Raw genomic sequence first — 20,052 nt, forward strand, 5'->3', positions numbered from 1 at the left:
GCTGCCGCTACCCGAAATGTCGACTGCTTACTCTTTTCCCCAGACGCTGCCTGGCCTGCTGAGTTCCTCCAGCATTCTGTGTGTGTTGGATAGAAATTAAGGACCATTGTTCCTTTCACCTCCACCTGCTGAGCTATGGGTTTGGGACTGGGGAACTGCCTGCAGAAGTTGCCACATTTCAGTGACCATTTACTTCAGAATCATAGCTCCTAGTGCTGCCTCCAGATAACCCTTGTCTAGAACCCTCACCAATCTCCTTGGGAAGACCGCCCTGCCTCATCTCATCACTCTTCCCTGTTCTTAATCTTGATGGAGCCCAGTAAGACCCTTGCTTATGCAACTTGGACTTTAATCACCTTACTTCCATTCCAAGATAACCCAAACAAACCTGTAAGCATTTGTGACCTCTCCAGGGAACGGTGGAAGTTTTGTACAAGGATAGATCATTATGGGGTTAATTTGCTCATGGAGATTTGAACAAGAAATTGAAATACCTCAGGAAACTTTGTGGGGCACCCTGTTAACATTGTGGAATATTCCTATCAATATTTCTGCATGCAACTCTCCGGGCATTTTGACAAACAAAAGTATGTTTGTCTCTTTAACCTTAGAGGAGCTCCCAGGAGAAATGACTGCTTGCTCATCAGTATCCTGGTCTGTAGGAGGAAGAAGAGGAAAGGACGCCAGGCCAGCAGGAGGGAATGGAGAACATCAGGTGCATGATGGCTTATTACACATGTCCAAAATGATGATAATGACAGGCCATTTCCATAGCAGCAGGAAGAAAGTTGGCAATATGAGGAAGAGAAGGAGAAGGTGATAAGGCTAAAGGGAGGGGGGGAATGGATTTCATCTCTGGGCCTGATTCACCTCCCGGGCCACTCCATACAACTTGTTTGCGCTTTGTTCCCTTCCCTTCCCTCTAGCTCTCTCTAGATGTTTCCAACATCTCCTACTGTGTTTAGGGAGCTAGGATCACATGTTCACCAGAAGTGGATGACTGGAGTACTACATTACCAGACCACAAATGTCACTGATTTAACATCACCAAGCAAGATTAAATTGTAGCAATCAGCAATTAGGACCAAAGACTAAACTATGAGACAAGTACATTATTTTGGCAATGACCCTATTTAGTAGGTGTTTCACCCCATCCCCATACTTCAACAGAAACGTGTTTCAAACATTATCTTCAGAGCTACGTTTCTCAACTCGTAAAACTTTGAGATGAAAGAATACTTCAACGCTGTGTTTGATCGATTGCACCTGATCAATCTCTGTTCCTTGGTTAACTCTCCTTTCTTCATCATTTCTAGTTCCTTAGTCTTATTTGGTTATTAGCAACCTTTTCATGAGCTCATACAGCATTATATGCTGTTCTAAGTGAAAACAAATTAAAAAAAAGAACATGAAAGAATAAATGTAAAAAGAAACACAAGAAGTGTGAATCTGAAAACATGTATAACTGCACACATCCAAATTCTCAGCAGATCCCCTACTATATTGGTTATGATGTAACAGACAATATGCTCTTTCATAAGAGCACAAATGTTAAACTGCTCTTTGAATGAAATATGAATATAATACTGTTGGGAAAGCAGTATTTCCTCCTTGAAAACCACACAGTATAATTAGAAAACAGTGTTATCTGTCAATCAGAGATTAATAGCTTCTGACCAGGACAATAGTAGATGATGACTGTCAACATTTAATTGCATGTAATTTTTACATTTAGAATTAAATATCTGGCTTTTCTTTGCTCTGTTTTGAAAGAAAATGTACTTGTTTTCTATGCTAATGAGGTATTTTCTGTTTATGGATGTAGTTCTCTGAATGAATGACTAGCTTACATTACAGGAAGAAACTAGCTTAAGGTTACCTGCAATTAAGTAAGCGGCTTGATCGGCAGAAAAGTCACAAACATAGATACTATTTGTAGAGTCAAATTGGGTGTTACAGTCAAACTTTCATTCTCTTGTCAGGCAGTTGCACATTGTAATATGGCACACAGACACAGACCCACACTGACACTCGTTCTTGTGCAGATGGACAATATACACCCACCCACACTGACACTTGTTCTTGTGCAGATGGACAATATACACCCACCCACACACACACGATGATATGCACAGTAACACAGCCATGCATATACACATGCAAACCACCTGCAGGATATTCCCACTGGGTTTACAATGCGTTTAATTGTTATTACATTCCAGTCACCGAGGTTCACACATGCACGTGTTGAGTTATATTTACTACACTTAGCCCAGCTCCCCAATCTGTATTTTCAGTAGTTTATTTCCCCTCTTGTTTGCAGTCCCTCGCACAACTCTTCACAGAAACACATTGCTTATTAATGCAAGCAATTTGTAGTACAACAAAATTTTGGCAAAGAATCTTAAATATAATGTCCATATATTTTAGATTAAATGCATAATAATTAGCAGATGGAAAGTTATGCTATAAACTACAAACGTCAGAAATTAAGAAAGCAATATCATATTTGTAATTCTTTTATATTCAGCTATTATTGGTTCTACATAATAAAATTTTCTAAACCATCTTATAGAAAAAACGGAAAATCATAAGACATGGGAGCAGAATTAGGCCATTCAGTCCTTTGAGTATGCTCTACCATTTGATCATGGCTGATTTATTTTCCCCCTCCACCCATTTGCCTCTGTTTTCCCCATAACCTTATACGCTCTTACTAATCAAAAACCTTAACAATCTCCACATTTAATATACCCAATGATTTGGCTTTCACAATCATCTGTAGTAAGGAATTTGCAGTAGCATAGTGGTTAGCATAACGCTTTACAGTACCAGCGATCTGGGTTCAATTCCTGCCACTTCCTGTAAGGAGTTTGTACGTTCTCCCCATGACCGCGTGGGTTTCCTCTGGGTGCTCCGATTTCTTCTCACAGTCCAAAGATGTACTGGTTGGTAGGTTAATTGATGATTGTAACTTGTCCCATGACTAGGCCACGGTTAAATCGGGGGATTGCTGGGCAGTGTGACCTGAAGGGCTGGAAGGGCCCATTCCACATTATATCTTAATGAATAAATTTAAAAAAATGAATTCCACATTTTCACCACCCTCTGGTCCTAGACTCTCCCAGTATTGGAAACATCTTCTCCTTATGGGCCCATATAATTCCTTGTCCCCTATATAATTCTAGCAAGACATCCCTAGACTTGTACTCATACCTTCTTGCAATAAAGCCCAGAAGATCATTGTGTTCCCAACCAGTTTTCTATTTTTACATGCTAACCTTCATTGGGTCATATACTGTATCCCTATCACCCAAAATATCACCACTTTTCAATCACTGACTGTTCCACATAATTTTTCAACAACAACGGCTGACCTTTCATGTTATATTTCACTGGCCACATCCTTGCCCATCATTTTGCCTGTCGATAGGCCCCTAAAGTATTTCTTCATTCTCCTCAAAGCCCACTCTGCTTTTCTAACCAGGGAATTGGAAAGTCACAACTCTAGCACCACTCCAAAGGAAAGGAGACAAAAAGCAGGAAATCAGAGGCCAGTTGGATTAACAATGTCAATTAGAAAATGCTAAAGTTATACTAGGACAAGCAGAGTGAACACAATTTCATAAAAGGAAAATCAAATCTGTCACATTTCTCTGGAGCCCTTTGAAAAGGTGAGACGGATAAATGCAGATGTAGTTTATTTGAGCGTCCAGAAGCCATTCAGTAAGGGGAACGTCGACTCAGACCATGAGGGGCCTGCGTTGGGCATTTTTATGCCTTACAAGGCGCAGACTGGAAATCTGTGTGGGGCACAGACTAGAGCAATGTGTGATTAAGTGCCTTGCTCAAGGACACAAACACACTGCCACAGCTGAGGCTCAAACTAGCGACCTTCAAATCACTAGACAAATGCCTTAACCACTTGGCCACATGCCCAACATTCAGTAAGGTGCCACATAAAAGATTGCTGTACAAGAGAGCTCTAGATCAGGGTGATTTATTCGCAGGGAGGGATAGGGTCTGGTGTAGGTAAACTAACAGGAAGTATAGAATTGGGCTGAGTGGGTCATTTTGAGTTTGGTAATCATAAGCTTATACTATACCACAGTGATTGGTGCTGACAACTCATCTGACTATTGTAAGGGGGGTTTCGTCTTTTATGTTACTGCGGAGGCTAATTAAAATGGCTTCTTTGTTATGTTAAATGCTGAGAAAGCTTTGCGCTAGCAGCTTGTTGTGGGTTAGAGGGTGATAAGAGAATGTTATGAACCAATTGGGATAGTTGTTATGACTTTGGTGTATCTGGAAGTTTTTGTATGTGCCGGGTTTTGGGGCAGAAGGCGGGAGAGCGAGACAGAGGATGAACCAGGTGCTGTGATGTCCGCTAACGGGGTCGGACCCCGAGGAAGGCGTTCGGCGAGGAGACGGAGACGGACTCATGTGGAGCGTCTGGTCGACCACCGTTGTTGGTCCCAGGCGGCCGGTCGAGGTGGTCCGAAGGGTTGCAGGGTGGAGAAGGTTCTTGAGCTCCAACTGTTTTGTGCACGAATAGATTGAACTTTGATAAGTGTGGCGCCTTTTATTTTCCTTTTATATTTTATTCTCTATTAATTATATAGTTCCAGTAATATCTATAAACTGTAAATCATTTAATCGTATCTGATGTATTGTTATTTGGGTGGGGTGGGGTACATCACACAGCATCCACACAAACTAATTACCCAGTTTGGCGGGGCCGAGGGTTGTTTCCCTAGACGACAGTGAGCCGAGCGACCCTGAGGGTGGCCAGGGGGGCTACATTATAACAAACATTAATATATCAGAGAAAGAACAAAATATGGAAGATGACTAATAATATGGGAATATGTGAAGTTACCTGCTTTGGAAATAAGAACGAAATTATTGTTTAAATGGACTGGGACAACTAAATGTTAAGATAAAAAAGAATTTGGAATCCTTCATGTCTTTTTTGCATAAAGATGTTAGTGTGTGGGTATAGCACGTAATGAGGAAGGTGAATGGAATGGTGGCCTTTTTTGCAAGGGGTCTGGATTATAAAGATAGGGAAATTTTGATTTTCCTATCCAACGAGGCACTGGTGAGATTTCATTGTAGAATTTATGTTTCTATATTTATGGAAGGCTGCGTTTATATAGAATGCAGAGAAGATTCACTAGGCTGATTCCTGAGATAAATGTGATGAAATGAAACCAAAAGTTGAGTTTATTGTGCCTATGCTCAATGGATTTCAGAAGATGGAGAGATGAAACATACAAGATTTGAAGAGAAATAACACAGCAGATGTTGAGATAATCTAGCATTTGTGGAACAGAATACAAAAGTTTCTGAAGAGGGGGACACTCACAATTTAATAAGAAGTCAACTTTTCCAATTAAAATTCAAAGTAAATTTTTATCAATGCACAGATATGTCACCATATACAACCTTGAGATTAGTTTTCTTGTGGACATGCTCAGTAAATCCAAGAAACATAATAGAATCAGTGAAAGACCACATTCAACAGGATGGACAAAAAACCAATGAGCAAAAGACAGAAAACTGTGCAAATACAAAAAAAATAAGAAGAAATAAATAGGCAATAAATATCTAGAACATGAATCTTTGGAATACTCTATGCCAGGGAAGCATGAAAGAGAGGTTATTACATTTATTTGAGATAAAGATTGACAGACATTTGAACTATACGTGAGTCAACAGAATTTGGGAGAGAGCAGGAAAAGTACAGACCAAGGTTCGTTTTGCCGTGATAATGCTGAATGACTAAGAAGTTTCAAGGCGCCACTTGGCTGCTACTGCTAATAAGGTGAATGTGGGAACATTCAGATTTTTCAATAGTCATTTTGGTAACTTGTGAGGTGGTACACAGCTCCCAACACATACACAGTGTATCTCCATGTAGTCCTACTGCATGAGCTTGTTTCTCAATATCATCCTGAATGTTACTTCACTACTTTAAGTAATCATGGTCCAAGATCGCCAACAAACGTTGGGGAAGGTGTATGTCCTTAAGGAAGCCTTAAGTACATCCTTAAGTATTTTTCTCTGTCTAATTGGCAACCTCCTCCTATGACAGAGCTCAGGACAGCACGTCTCTTTCGTGTTGGCTGTTGTAGGGCACTCTAACAATGTGGCATGTCTGACAGAGCCAATGGTGGGCCACTGGGGCCACAATGTGAGCTGTTGGCTCAGAAGCCTTGGATTCCATGAATGTATCTACAATTAAAGTACATTCCCTTTTCTTTTCCTCAGGAGGTTCATCCTAACTTCAGATGATCAAAGGAGAAACTCTAATAGACTCAACTCCTTCCGAGATAGAAACAACATTTTGAAAAGGGCATCTGGACATCAGGATGTCCAGCTTCCAAAGATCAGATAACCAGCTTTCAACAGAGAAGCCAACATTGTTTCATTTAAATCTGATGTTGTCAAAAATGCTCTGGATCATTCTTATCCCAAGGAAAACCAGATGGAAAAAAAATGTTTGAAGGTTCCCCTATTTATTGATGTCGAGTAGGAATTCTGAAGGAAGCACATTTTTCATTTAAAGATGCTTCAGGGTGAGCACCTGTATCTAATACAGCACATACTGAAGTACTTTGTATTCTGTAAAGCATTATCCAGCAGTGGTAGCTGTGTTAGCAATTACAGGAATTTGGATCATCCTGGCAATGAGTTCTGGCATCATTTGCAGGTGGATAAACTGCACCAAGCTCGTCCATACAACCCAATATTTATTGGTAAATGATATTGGAAATACTCCCCTAAGCTTCATTCATTTAATTTCACTGACAGCCTCCAGAAAATTTGTGGGTTCTTTCTCTGTATCCAATGTGCCCCTTCGCTGTCATTGTCAAAGGCAATTTTGGATGTCTACAAAAATTCTCAAAATTTTTGGAACTTAAAACCTGAACAAGGCCATTTCAATTTAGACCTTTAATGAAAATATTCACAAGGAACACTGATTATTGGCTTTCTTTTGACATTGACCTTTAATAATTGATAAGCAAACACAGTATCTGCTGAAGTTGCAATAACAAGCCACCAGATACTCCCTTGTGGAATGGGTCACAGCCAACTAGACTGTTGGATGTGTGTATGGAGACTTATTTTATACTGTATATGGGAACAAAAATGTCTTGGTTCTGATCAGTAAAGATTCAAAGTGGATTGAACTGAACCATGGCTTCATTTGCCATGGCTGAATCTACAATGGATGAATTGAGGTCATGCTTATTTGAAGAGCATGTTTCTATGAATGTCCCTTCCCCCCAGTTTCTTCACCTCTGTAAAATTTATGAAGTTGAATGATATCAAAGCTACTGTCACTCAGAATAGTTAAGAAAGGCCTCAAGAAGTAAAGTTTGCAAGGATATGCAAAAATCAACATGAAATATTCTTTGGTCAATTTCCTGACACGCACAGCAACTTCATGCACTACTGTGTGTTTATTAGACACATAGTACACCCGACAGAAATCTTAATGGAGACAAGTCTGGAACATGATTCACCAAGCCTGGCTTCTAAAGTTAAATCCAAAGTGCAGTTGAATTGAAAATGGCGCCATGGACACCAGAAAGAGAAAAACGTCTTGAGGTAAAACAAGTGTACTTGAGTTCCTAGTGAATCTGGCAAGCTTAGTTCATGCAAGTGGCAGACACAAACCACAGTGGAGGTTTGAGCAACCAAGAAGTATCTTACCGAAGCTGACAACAAAATGTATGTTTTTGTAGACCAAGTGATCCCTGCTGGAGCTGAACCAAGTCTGGATGGTAAACCATTTGATTATGAAGTTGTGTTCACACTAGATCCATAGTAGTCTTCAGGAAGCAAACTAAACATACTCAATCATATCTGGTGAACAGTTCTTCTTTAAGTTCAGATATAAGCAGTCCAAACGTTAATTTGACACCAAATCCTTTAAGGCAGGGGTTCCGAACCTGGGATCCACGGACCCCCTGCTTAATGGTATTGGTCTATGGCATAAAAAAAAAGGTTGTGAACCCCTGTTCCAAGATCAGAAAAGCTCCAGAAACTGATTACTACATTGTTCATTGAATAATAGTAGATTCATGTCGAATGAGTAAGGCGAGTTTAGAGAAAACACATCTCTCATGTTAGTGAATTCCATAAATTCACCACCCACAAAGTGAAAGACTTCATGGGATCTCATTCCGACATTGCTTGCATGATCTCCTAACACTAACCTCTTTTTCTGGACACCCCAGCCAGGAAAAGCATCTTTCAGACCAACACTGAGGGAATTTTCCAAGTTTGAATTAGGTTTATTTTCATATTCTTTTAGGCTTCAGTGAATAGAAAGCCAGTTGACATAGTCTCTCCTTATAAACATTCTCAGCAGCCTGGGAATTAGCTTGGAGAAACTTTAACAGTAATAGCATTTTGAGAAAGAACCTATGATGTGGAACTTTATCAAAAGCTTTCTTTTGATAAAGAAAGTCCATCACCTCCACTGTCCTCCTCCCCCTTTATCTAATCTGGTGATCCAATCCTCAAAAATCAAATTGTGCTTGACAAACTATTTCCCCTTGATAAATCAATGTTTTCTAAGGAGTTCCCTCCTACCTCATACTATTCCACAATCTTAGAATGCTGGGAAATTGTAACCAGAGCATTCACTGTTTCCATGCCTACCTCCTTTAGTTCTCAGGGATACAAGATAATCAGCTCTGGGCATTTATCAATTTTCTGTGCATTAATGGCTCCATGATTACAACTTTACTAATTTCATTTAGTTTTTCACCTTCATTAGATGCTAGGTTCACAAACACTTTCCAATACTCATGTCCTTTTCCATGAAGACAGATTTCCTGCCACACGCTGATCAAATGTGCACAAACTAATCAGGGCGTCTTCTAATTAGTAAAGAATTCGGCAATGATATCTTCTCACTTATGTCCTGCTGCTTTGGCTGCTTTCTCCACTAGATCCTCCAAATTCACTGGAAAAATTCAAGCCAAGAGCGTCCTCTCCAAAGTAAGCATCCTCAGTACTTACATTTAGCTGGCTTTGTTAGGTAGGCCATATTACTTGCATGCGCAGCCCCAGACACGCAAAACAGACAGCCCAATCCTAGCTATATCATGGTAAGAAGTTACCAAGATAACCCAAAAAATAATTTAAGGATGTGCCTAAGCTCTCCTTGAAGGAATATAACATCTGCACCGCACGACGTAGGTGACAATATGGCTTTGCTTCCAGATGAGGTCGATGCCTTTTATACTCACCTTGACTGTTGAAACATGGGAGCCACCTTCACGAATTCCCACACCCCCGATGACCATGTGATCTTAGTCTCTGAGGCCAATGGAAGAGCATCCTTCAGGATAGGCCCAGACGGGGAACCCGGCTGAGTACTAAAGACCTTTGCTAATCAACTGGCTGTAGTGTTCCTTGATATCCTTAACCTCTTGCTTTGGCAGTCTGAGGTACCCACTTGCTTCAAGCAAGCTTCAATTATACCAGTGTCCAAGAAGAACATGGCAACTTGCCGCAATGATTATCTTCTAGTAGCATTTACAGTACATCCACTGTGACGAAGTTCTTTGAGAGGCTGGAGATGAAACATACCAACTCCTGCCAGAGAAGTGACTTGGAACCTCTCCAAATTGCCTAATTTCAGAACAGGTCAACAGAAGATGCCACCGCACTGGGTCTTCACTCAAACCTGGAACATCTGGACAACAAAGATGCATACACCAGGAAGTTCTTTATCGTCTACAGCTCAGCATTCAATACCATCATCCACACAAAACTAACAAATAAGCTTCAAGACCTTGGTCTCAATACCTTCTTGTGCAACTGGATCCTCTATTTCCTCACTTGCAGACCTTAGTCAGATCAAATAGGCAATACCACCTCCTCAACGATCTCTATCAGCACAGGTGTACCACAAGGCTGTGCGCCTAGTCCCCTGCTCTACTCACTTAGTACGCGTATCTATAAGGCTAAGCAGATTAGATTAGATTAGATTATGAGGACACTCAGTCCTCGTTTATTGTCATTTAGAAATGCACGCATTAAAAAATGATACAATGTTCCTCCAGAAAGATATCACAAAAACACAGGACAAACCAAGAACTAAAACTGACAAAACCACATAATTATAACATATAGTTGCAACAGTGCAAAGCAATACTGTAATTTGATAAAGAGCAGACCATGGGCACGGTAAAATACGTCTCAAGTCCCGATAGCTCCATCACCTCACGCAGACGGTAGAAGAGAGGAACTCTCCCTGCCATGAACCTCCAAGCGCCGCAAACTTGCCGATGCATTGGAAGCACCCGACTGCAGCTGACTCCTAGTCCATCTGAAGACTTCGAGCCTCCGATCAACCCTCCGACACCGAGCACCTCGACCCCGCCCCGGCCGCAGAGCAACAAGCAAAGCCGAGGGCTTGGGGCCTTCCCCTCCGGAGATTGTGGATCACACAGTAGCAGCGGCAGCGAAACAGGCATTTCAGAAGTTTCATCAAACATTCCTCTGTGCTCTCACGTCTGTTTCCATCAAAACAGGTTTGTGCACGGCACCCTACTTGACAGATAACACATATCATTCTCTGGAGTGGCCACTGCAAGCTGCATCATGCCACCATCTTCTCCTCCTCCAATGCCATATCTGCCAGTTTCACCACTGTTGTAGGCTGAATCAAAGGTAGGAGGCAGAACGAATCAGCACTTAGGAGACAGATTGAAAATCTGGCTGAGTGCTGGCACAACAACGACCTCTCAATGTCAGCAAGACAAAGGAGCTTACTATTGACTTCAGTAGGAGGACACCAGAGGTCCACGAGCCAATCACCATTGGGGGACCAGAGGTGGGGAAAGTCAGCAGCTTTAAATTCCTCGATATTATCATTTCATGGGATCTGTCCTGTTTCCAGCATATACACGCCATTAAGAAAGAAAGCAGAGCATCATCTCTACATTCTTAGAAGTTTGCGAAGATTCAGCATGTGTCTAAAACTTTGGCAAACTTCTATAGATGTGTAGTGGAGATTAACTAGTTACATCACAGCTTGGTATGGAACACCAATGCCTTTGAACAGAAAAGCCTACAAAAATAGTGAATTCGGCCCAGTCCATCATGGGCAAAGCCCTCCCCCACCATTGACACATTGAGCATGTCTACACAGAGTGCAGTTGCAGGAAAGTAGCATCCATCATCAAGGAACTTCACCTTCCAGGTCGTGCTCTGTTCTCACCGCTGCCATCAGGATGAAGGTACAGGAGCCTCAGGACTCACACCATCAGGATCAGGAACAATTATTACCCTCAACCAGCAGGCTCTGGAACCAAAGGGGCTAACTTCACTCAACTACACTTGCCCCATCACTAAACTGTTCCCACAACCTATGGACTCACTTTCAATGACTCTTCATATCATGTTCTCGGTAGTTATTGCTTATTTATTTATTTATTATTATGATTTCTCTTTGTAATTGCAGGTGGTTTTTCTTTTGCACATTGGTTGTTTTTGCATCCTGTTGGGCGTTGTCTCTCATTGACTCTATTGTGTTTCTTGTACTTACGTGGATGTCTGCAAAAACAATGAATCTCAAGGTTGTATACAGTGATAACTATGTACTTTAATAATAAATTTACATTGAATTTTGCACTGAAGAATTCCTGGCCATGATTGCCCAAAGTGAAGTGCAGAGATTGGGGATGGCATCAGGAACAGAAAACCCCCCGACTGAGCAGTGGAAGGAGCAGTCGACCTAACAAACTACCTCTTGTCCTATCAGCCATGACCTGCCCTATCTGCTTGGCCCCACTGGTCACCTCAGAACCCAAAGAAACATAGCGAAAGCAAGTCACCATCAATGCCAATGCTTGAGATATATTAATCCATTACTATCAACACGGTCAATAACAATGGCTTTGTAATGTGTTTCGGGCCTCTAGGTTGCCGATTCCCATATATATTTTTAATATATTAGCCTTTGACAAGGAGAAAGACCTATTTGGAGCATTTTAGGTTTATTTTTCCCCAATCTCCGCATGTGCGCACTTACCCTGATAATTACAATTTAGAGCAATAGTGCTGTCTCTTTATATGCTGAGGTAATTTCACCTTATCCTTCATAATAAGCACAATCAATGGATCTTTATAGGCTGTTCTTACACCTCAGGTTACAGTCTGGGTGAGTTTTAAGATATTTTCCAAATAGACTCATGACAGGCACAAAATCACAGCTGCTAACAGACAAAAGAACTGCATCCAGGTCTTTGATGCATCGAGAGATTATGGGAAAACATTTCTTTCAGGAGCATACAAGAGCCCAGTTTTAACAAAATGGGTATGATTCGGGTTAATTTTCTCAATCAGACCATGGCATTAAAAGCATCAATAAGTTTAGAACATTGAGTTCAAGAAATTGTGACTTCAATGCAGTCTGTTGGATTCAGATCTTCAAGAGACTTTTTTGAAGGAAAAATAGACAAATCACATGTAGTGTGCATTGCTTTGGGCATATCCATTTAGCTTACATAATTAACTTATGCATTAAGCAACCATAAAAAGGAAAATATTTTCTTCAAAAATAAAACTATCAAAATCACTATGATGGGCCTTGCATTTTTACTTTGGAAGAGAATCATTACACCATTGTAGCTGAGACATATTGCTCTCCCTTTCCAGCACCTTAAAGGGATTTCTCCCCTCTGCATGTCCCTGGACCACTTATCACCATCCCTAACCACGTCTTATTGTAATTTATGGCACTTTCCTGTGTAATCAAAGTTCACATTCAAATTTCAAAGTAAATTTATTATCTAAGTGAATATATATCACTGGAATCGTGATAGAATCAATGAAAGATCATGCCCAACTGGGCGGACATACAACTGATATGCTAACAACAACAAACTGTGCAAATAAAAAAGACAGAACAATATATATCTAGAACATGAGATGAAGAATCCTTGAAAGTGAGTCGATAGGTTGTGGGAACAGTTCAGTGATGAGGCAAGTGAAGTTGAATGAAGTTATTCCTACAGGTTCAAAAGCCTGTTGGTTGAAGAGTAATAACTGTTCCTGAACCTGGTGGTTTGAGTCCTGAGGCTCCTGTATCTTCTTTGTGATGGCAGCAGTGAGAAGAGTGCATAAACTAGGTGGTAGGGGTACTTGATGATGGATGCTGATTTCCTACGACAACTCTCCATGTAGACGTGCTCAATAGAGCGGAGGGCTTTACACGTGATTTTCTGAACCGTGTCCACTTTTTGTAGATTTGCTGTTCAAGGTCACTGGTGTTGTCGGACCAGGCTGTGATGCAACTAGTCGATACAACTAGTCAACCCTAGATCCATTGATGTCAATAGGGGTTAGCCCGTCTCCATTCCTCCTGTAATCCACAACCAGCTCCTTTGTTTTTGCAACATTGAAGTCTATAGAAGTTTGTCAAAGTATTAGATGTCATGGCGAATCTTTGCAAGCTTCTAAGGAAGTAGAAACGCTTCTGAGCTTTCTCCACAACTGCACTTTATGTGTTAGGACAAGGACATGCCCTCTGAAATGATAGCAGGAAGCACAACACCCATCTTTTCACCCCATGCTTTCCTACCATCCAGGCACCCAAACACTCTTTCCCAGTGAAACAGTGATTCACCGACGTTTCGTCCAATCTAACGTACTACATTTGTTTACAGTGCTGAGTCCTGAACAGTGGAAAAACCAGTGCTGATTAGGTGATGATTTTATGAACACCGGTGACCAGTCTGCATGCATATCCTGAGCTTTTGCCTGACCACTGCTTTAATTTCCCATGCCACTCCCACTCTGACCTATCTCTCTCTTGCTTCCTTCACTCTTAGAGGCCCAATCAAAGGTTGAGGAAAGAACTTCACCTGCCATTTTGGCAAATTACAACCTCATGGTCTCCTTTTGTGCCAAGGTTGAACCATGGCATTCTCTTGTGCCAAGATGAGGCCACCCTCAGGGTGGAGGAGCAACACCTTATATTCCATCTGGGTACCCTCCAATTTCCCCAATCCCATCCCCTCCCTTCCTCTATTCCTACTCTAACCTTTTACTTCTGCCGAATTACACCTGCCGATTAACTTCCCCCTGGGTCCCCCTCCCCTTCCTTTTCTCCTACTGTCCACTCTCCTCTCCTAGCAGATACTTTCTTCTCTAGCCCTTGACCTTTCCTACCCACCCAGCTTCATCTATTATTTTTCAGCTAGCCTGTTCCCTCTCCCCCACCTTTTTATTCTGGAATCCTTCCTCCTTCCTTCTCAGTCCTGAAGAAGGATCTAGGCCTGAAACATCAACTGTTTAGTCTTTTCCACGGATGCTGCTTGACTTACTGAGTTTCTCCAGCTTTTTGTCTGTGCTGCTTTGGATTTCCAGCAACTGCAGGCTTTCTTGTGCTCATGGCCTTAATATTGAAATTCTCTTGCTTTAGGAAACTTGGTCTTTCTCTCTGTGTCAGAATTGGCCATTTCTGTCTGTTATCAGATTGGTTCAGTTTTTCTTTGTTACCTGCAAGTCTGGTCCGCTGGACACACCCCACAAATTTGATACTAACAACATACTACCATGAAACTGCCATAAAAAGTCAGCTGGTCTTAACCTATCAAAGATATTCCCTCTCTCTACACCTCCACTATTGTCAACCTTCTCAGGAGCTGAAACTATTGTGGCTTGCTGTTGTTCCCCAGTGGTAATAAAGGATCCCAGACCTGAAGCTTTAACTGCATCTCTTTCTACAGATGCTGCCTGAACTGCTGAGTGTTTCCAGTATTTTATGTTTTTATTACGTCAGCAATCATTGCTACTACTGCATAATTATGTATCATTCATTGCATGTGATTTGTTAATGTTTGTAATTTATTCAAGAACAGAGATTTCACACCTTTCCTTTCACACACAAGCGTCTGAAAAAGATTCATTTAATTGCTTATAAAAAACAGAAAATGATGGAAATACTCAGCAAGACAAGGAGCATCTTTGGAGACAGAAATTGAGTTTATGTTTCATCTCGGTGACTTTTCAGCAGACTAAGGAAACATTAGGAATATTTTTAATTTGTAGAGGGACTGGATGTGATAAGGAAAGGGAGGGAGATAGGGTGGGGACAAGAGGAGGTTAGATGTTACATTTGACATTGGTACCATCTGAGAGATGGTGGTGAAGGCCTGTTGATGACAATTGATTATGTGGAAGAGTTGTAAATTGGAAGAGATGAGTGAAAACAGAAAAGCAAGAGAGATGTAAAACAGGAAGAACAATGGGAAACTAAAATAAAACCGTTTGTTGGAAATACTAAGCAGATCATCAACTTACTAGATAAGCTTCCACCTTCTCCCCCTTAGATCATATCTGATATTGGACACCCTGCAAACATCATACAAATGATTTTCTAATAAGGAATAAAGAACAGTAAGGCACAGGATTAGGGCCTTTGGCTCTCCATGTCTGCAGCAAGTATGTTGTCAATCTCAACCAATTTCATCTGCTAAGCAAGGTCTGTATACTTCTGTTCCCTGCCTGTTAACGTGTCTGTCTAAATGTTTTTAAATCTTGCTTTTGTATCTGCTTCTACTACTTACTAGAAAAATAGGATTTGTTTTCAATGGATGCTTGATGGCTGGAGTTTCTCAATGGACCTGTTCTTTATATTTCTACCATTGTTTAACAGTTCTGTGGGATGCTGTAAAATGAGGTAGAAGATGGGAAATGTACCATGATTCTCTTCATGTTATTACACTGAAATAATTGCCTACTACAGAGGATTCTGTTTAATTGGGCCATTGGTTAATTGGGGCAGCCGCTTATTTGGGACAACTCTATTTATTTACTTATTGAGGTATAGTGTGGAATAGGCCCTTCAAGCTGCACCACCCATCAGTCCCCAGATTTAACCCTAGCCTAAACAGAGGACAATTTACAATGACCAATTAACCTGATAACTAGTATGTCTTTGGACTGTGGGAGGAAACCAGAGCACTCAGAGGAAACCATTGCGGTCATGGGGAAAAAGTACGAACTCCTTGAAGGCAGTGGAGGGATTTGAACCCATGTCATTGTTACTTTAAAGCATTGTGCTAACCCAAGAAGAACAAAAACTAATCGAAAATATCCAGGATTCCCTTCGTTTATTTGGGACACTCTACTGCTCAATTGGGACAGGAGGTTGTTGCCGAACAGTTTCTAACTAGCATCACTTGTGTGGCCGTTAGACTCGCCCTCTACTCGTGCTTAGAGCGAAGATTTTAAATAGTGCCAATTGTGTGTGTTTATGTTCGAAAAGCAGTGAACTCACTGATAGTAGGTGAGAAATAAGCAGTAAGATAATTCAGAACAATTTTTCTCACTGCGGTTTCATTAGTTCAGGCTTGGAGATGCCAGAAGCAGCTGGGAGTGAAAATGAAACGATTTCACTATTTCAACAAGTTAAGAATTACAAAGAATTTGAAGGTATTGACAACCATTTTGAATGTCACAATGAAAAAGAACAGTTTCAGGATGCAATCATCAAAAGCACCGTATGAAGGCAGTCCATTATCTGTACTGGGCTCCCAGAGGTGCTACCCCTCTCTCTACACTCCATGCAAGGCTGCGTATATCGGATGAATTACATTGCGGATACCTATGAGCAACTAAGACACAGTTTTATAGTACTGTAGTAGTATTAGTAGTGTTATCAATTGTTCCGTATTTCATTGTTCAAGTGCATAATTTCTTACTCAGTTAGAGTGTAGTTTGTTTTTTTTTAAACTATTTTCATGAAATTTCCGCTCATTGAGGTAGCCACTTACTTCATTGGGCCAAAATATACCGGTCCTGATGTGCCCTAGTTAACCAGAATCCGCTGTGTATATTGAACGGAGATTGTAAGGAGTGTTAAAATGTGGGAAGTAGTTGCCTCCTATTTCTGTGTTATTTTACTACACTAAATATAGTATCCCAGTGGGCTGAAATCTTAAGTATCAAGGCCAGATGCCAAGGCTGAGTTACCTGCAGAATGTAACCACGGATGTAATCTTGCAGTGTCCATCCCAGAGAATGCAAGATCTGGAGAACTTCCTCTTGCTTGAGAACACTGAAAAGACGATCCAGTAGGATTTTGAGGCGAATGGGAATGGCCTGGGTTCCATACAGCATAAGACTACTTATGTCAAATACTACATTTGACTGGACTATCTCAACCTGGCTTTGTTGATATAGGTGATTCACTCGTAGTTTGTCCAGGGCTGCAAAGAAATAAAAGAGAAAACATTAAGAAACAATTCCCAACTTAGAGAAAGTCTTTAATTCTGAACAACTGCAGCCTCGTAAACGCATTATCTTACAGAATTGACGATATGCTTAATCAGGTGAAATTTCTCCTTCACAACTATGTACATAAATATCTACACAATAAAGGCAAATATTTATGTACGTTGTTGCCAAGCCTATTGAAGAACAGTGTATAATTTTGACCAAATTCAAAGGCGTGATACTCAATCCTTATTCTATATAATAGATTTCAAAAATTCAACATCCTCACTGCTTCTTTCAATAATGCACTCTAAATGATATTAGTCTTATTTACAACTTCTTTCTAGGCTTTCTGTGGTCCCACCATAATACGTAGAGGAAGATAATAATGAATATTGTCTTTGATTCTCAATGTCGATTTCAAGGGACTTAGTCAATTTAGATGCTAATGGTCAAACCATAAGATATAGGAGCAGAATTAGGCCATTTGGCCCATTGAGTCTGCTCCACCATTTCATCATGGCTGATCCATTTCCCTCTCAGCCCCAATCTTCTGCCTTCTCCCCATATTCCTTCATGTCCTGAATAATCAAAGAACTATCAATTTCTGCATTAAATATACCCAATAACGGCTTCCACAGCTACCTATAGCAATGAATTCCACAGATTCACCACTTGGTGAATTCCATACGCAATTCCTCCTCATTTCCATTCTAAATGGATGTCACTCTATTCTGAGTCTGTGCCCTCTGGGCCAAGACTCCCCACCATTGGAGACATCCTCTCCACATTCACTCTATCAAGCCCTTTCAACAATTGTAGTTTTCAATGAGATCCCCCTTCATTCTTTTGAATTCCAGTCAGTACAGGCCCCGAGCCATCAATTGGTCCTCATATGGTAATCCTTTCATTCCTGAAATCATTCTTGTGAACCTCCTATGAACTTTCTCCAATGTCAGCACATCCTTTCGTAGAGGGGCCCAAACCTGCTTGCAATTCTCCATAAGGCCTCACCAGTACCTTATAAAGCCTCGACATTGCATCCTTGATTTTAATTCTAGTCTTCTCAAAATGAATACTAACATTGCATTTGCCTTCCTCACCACTGACTCAACTTGCAAATTAACCTTTAGGGAATCCTGCACGGAGACTCACAAGTCCCTTTGCACCCAAGATCTTTGAATTTTCCTTCCATTTAGAAAATAGGTTATGTTTTTGTTTCTCCTACCAAAGTGCATAACCATACACTTCCAGACACTGTATTCCAAATGCCACATCTTTGCCCATTCTCCTGTCTATGTCTAAGTCCTTCTATGGCATCCCTACGTCCTCACTACTATCTGCCCCTCCACCTATCTTCTAACTTGGCCACAAAGCCATCAATTCCATTATCCAAATCATTCATATATAACGTAAAAAGTATTAGTTCCAACCCAGGCCCCTATGGAACAGCACTAGTCACTAGTAGCCAACCAGAAAAAGCTCCCCTTATTTCCACTCTTTGCCTTCTGCCAATCAGCCAACGCTCTATCCATGCTGGTGTCTTCCCATAATACCACGGGCTCTTAACTAGTTAAGCATCCTCATGTGTGGCACCTTGTCGTAGGCCTTATGAAAATCCAAGTGTACAACATCCACAGATTCTCCTCTGTCTACCTTGCCTGTAACTTCCTCAAAGAATTCCAACAGATTTGTCAGGCAAGACTTTCCCTTAAGGAAAACATGCTGTAGAAGAGTTATATCTGCAGAAGCCAAGCTATAGAAGAGTTGGCCTGAAAGGCACTAACATTGGGAACAGCGAACAGGTAGCACCTCTTTCACAAGCAGGACTAGTTTGATGAGAACAATAAGATCCACAAGCTAAGTAATTTCAGACAAAAGGTGTTCCTAGTTTGGAAGCTCCACCATGCCCCATAGAAAAAGTAACAACCTTAAAGTCAAGTGAAGACCTTGCTCCAGCAGAAAATCCATGACCTTAAGCACCGATGATGGATGGAAAGAGCATAAGAGGCTGCTCAGTGACCGGTTGACAGCCATGACATGCTGAAGTTTTTAAACAGTGTTAAGCTTACCAATGGCTAAGTCATCTAAGACCCACCACATTGAGAGGTAAGAATGGAGGGGAATGTAACAAGGACAGAGAGAGCATGCATGCCTATGGAAGGAACACATTGAAGACCTCCTCATTCATGACTCTGCCCAATCGCACCACAGTAAAGACAAAAATTCCAGCCGATAAACAATTGAATTTTTATTTTGTTACTCAAACACACCATTAAAAATAATGTTACATGACAAACTATGCAAAGTCACTATCTTGCACACTGTCAACAAGTAATAATAAATACAGAGGCTCAAAAAGGATCTCGTGCTTTCACGGTGCTTATGACAAATAAACTCTTCTCGGGCTTCAAGCTGGGTGCAGGTATCGGTTATAACCAATATTTCGATGACAAACTCTGCCATCTTCTTCAGGGACGACGCCTGGGCAAGTGTAGTCCAGTGGTAATTACACCCCTGTATTCCGTCCCTCCTGATTGGTCAGTCCTCATTCAATCAGCTTTCCACTCTCGTTTACAATTGAATTCCAGTTCCTACTCAGAGTGAGACCTTCGTCTTGGTTAAAATTCTTTTCCTCCAGTTTTACTTCATTGGCTTATTTTACCAGGCGGCCCCAAAAACCAGTAGTGTTGTGCCGTAGAAGTTAATCCTATGGCCATTGGAAATGCAGTGTTCTGCTATCACCAATTTCTCTGGGTAACCCAAACAGACACACTTCCTGTGCTCCTTGAAGTGGGT

At 41.1% G+C, this 20,052-nt stretch overlaps 1 protein-coding gene across 4 annotated transcripts in view; it reads right to left on the reverse strand.

Moving 5' to 3' along the window:
- bnc1 (basonuclin zinc finger protein 1) overlaps positions 1 to 20,052 on the reverse strand; it is a 104,874-nt gene that overhangs the window by 16,481 nt on the left and 68,341 nt on the right. For all 4 annotated transcript variants that reach the window (XM_072278314.1, XM_072278316.1, XM_072278315.1 and 1 more), the window contains one exon: positions 17,011 to 17,246. In XM_072278314.1, the coding sequence (XP_072134415.1) occupies positions 17,011 to 17,246 (236 nt within the window). The remainder of the gene's footprint in view (positions 1 to 17,010; positions 17,247 to 20,052) is intronic.

The sequence above is a fragment of the Mobula birostris genome, chromosome 14, assembly GCF_030028105.1.
Source record: "Mobula birostris isolate sMobBir1 chromosome 14, sMobBir1.hap1, whole genome shotgun sequence".
NCBI lineage: Eukaryota > Metazoa > Chordata > Chondrichthyes > Myliobatiformes > Myliobatidae > Mobula > Mobula birostris.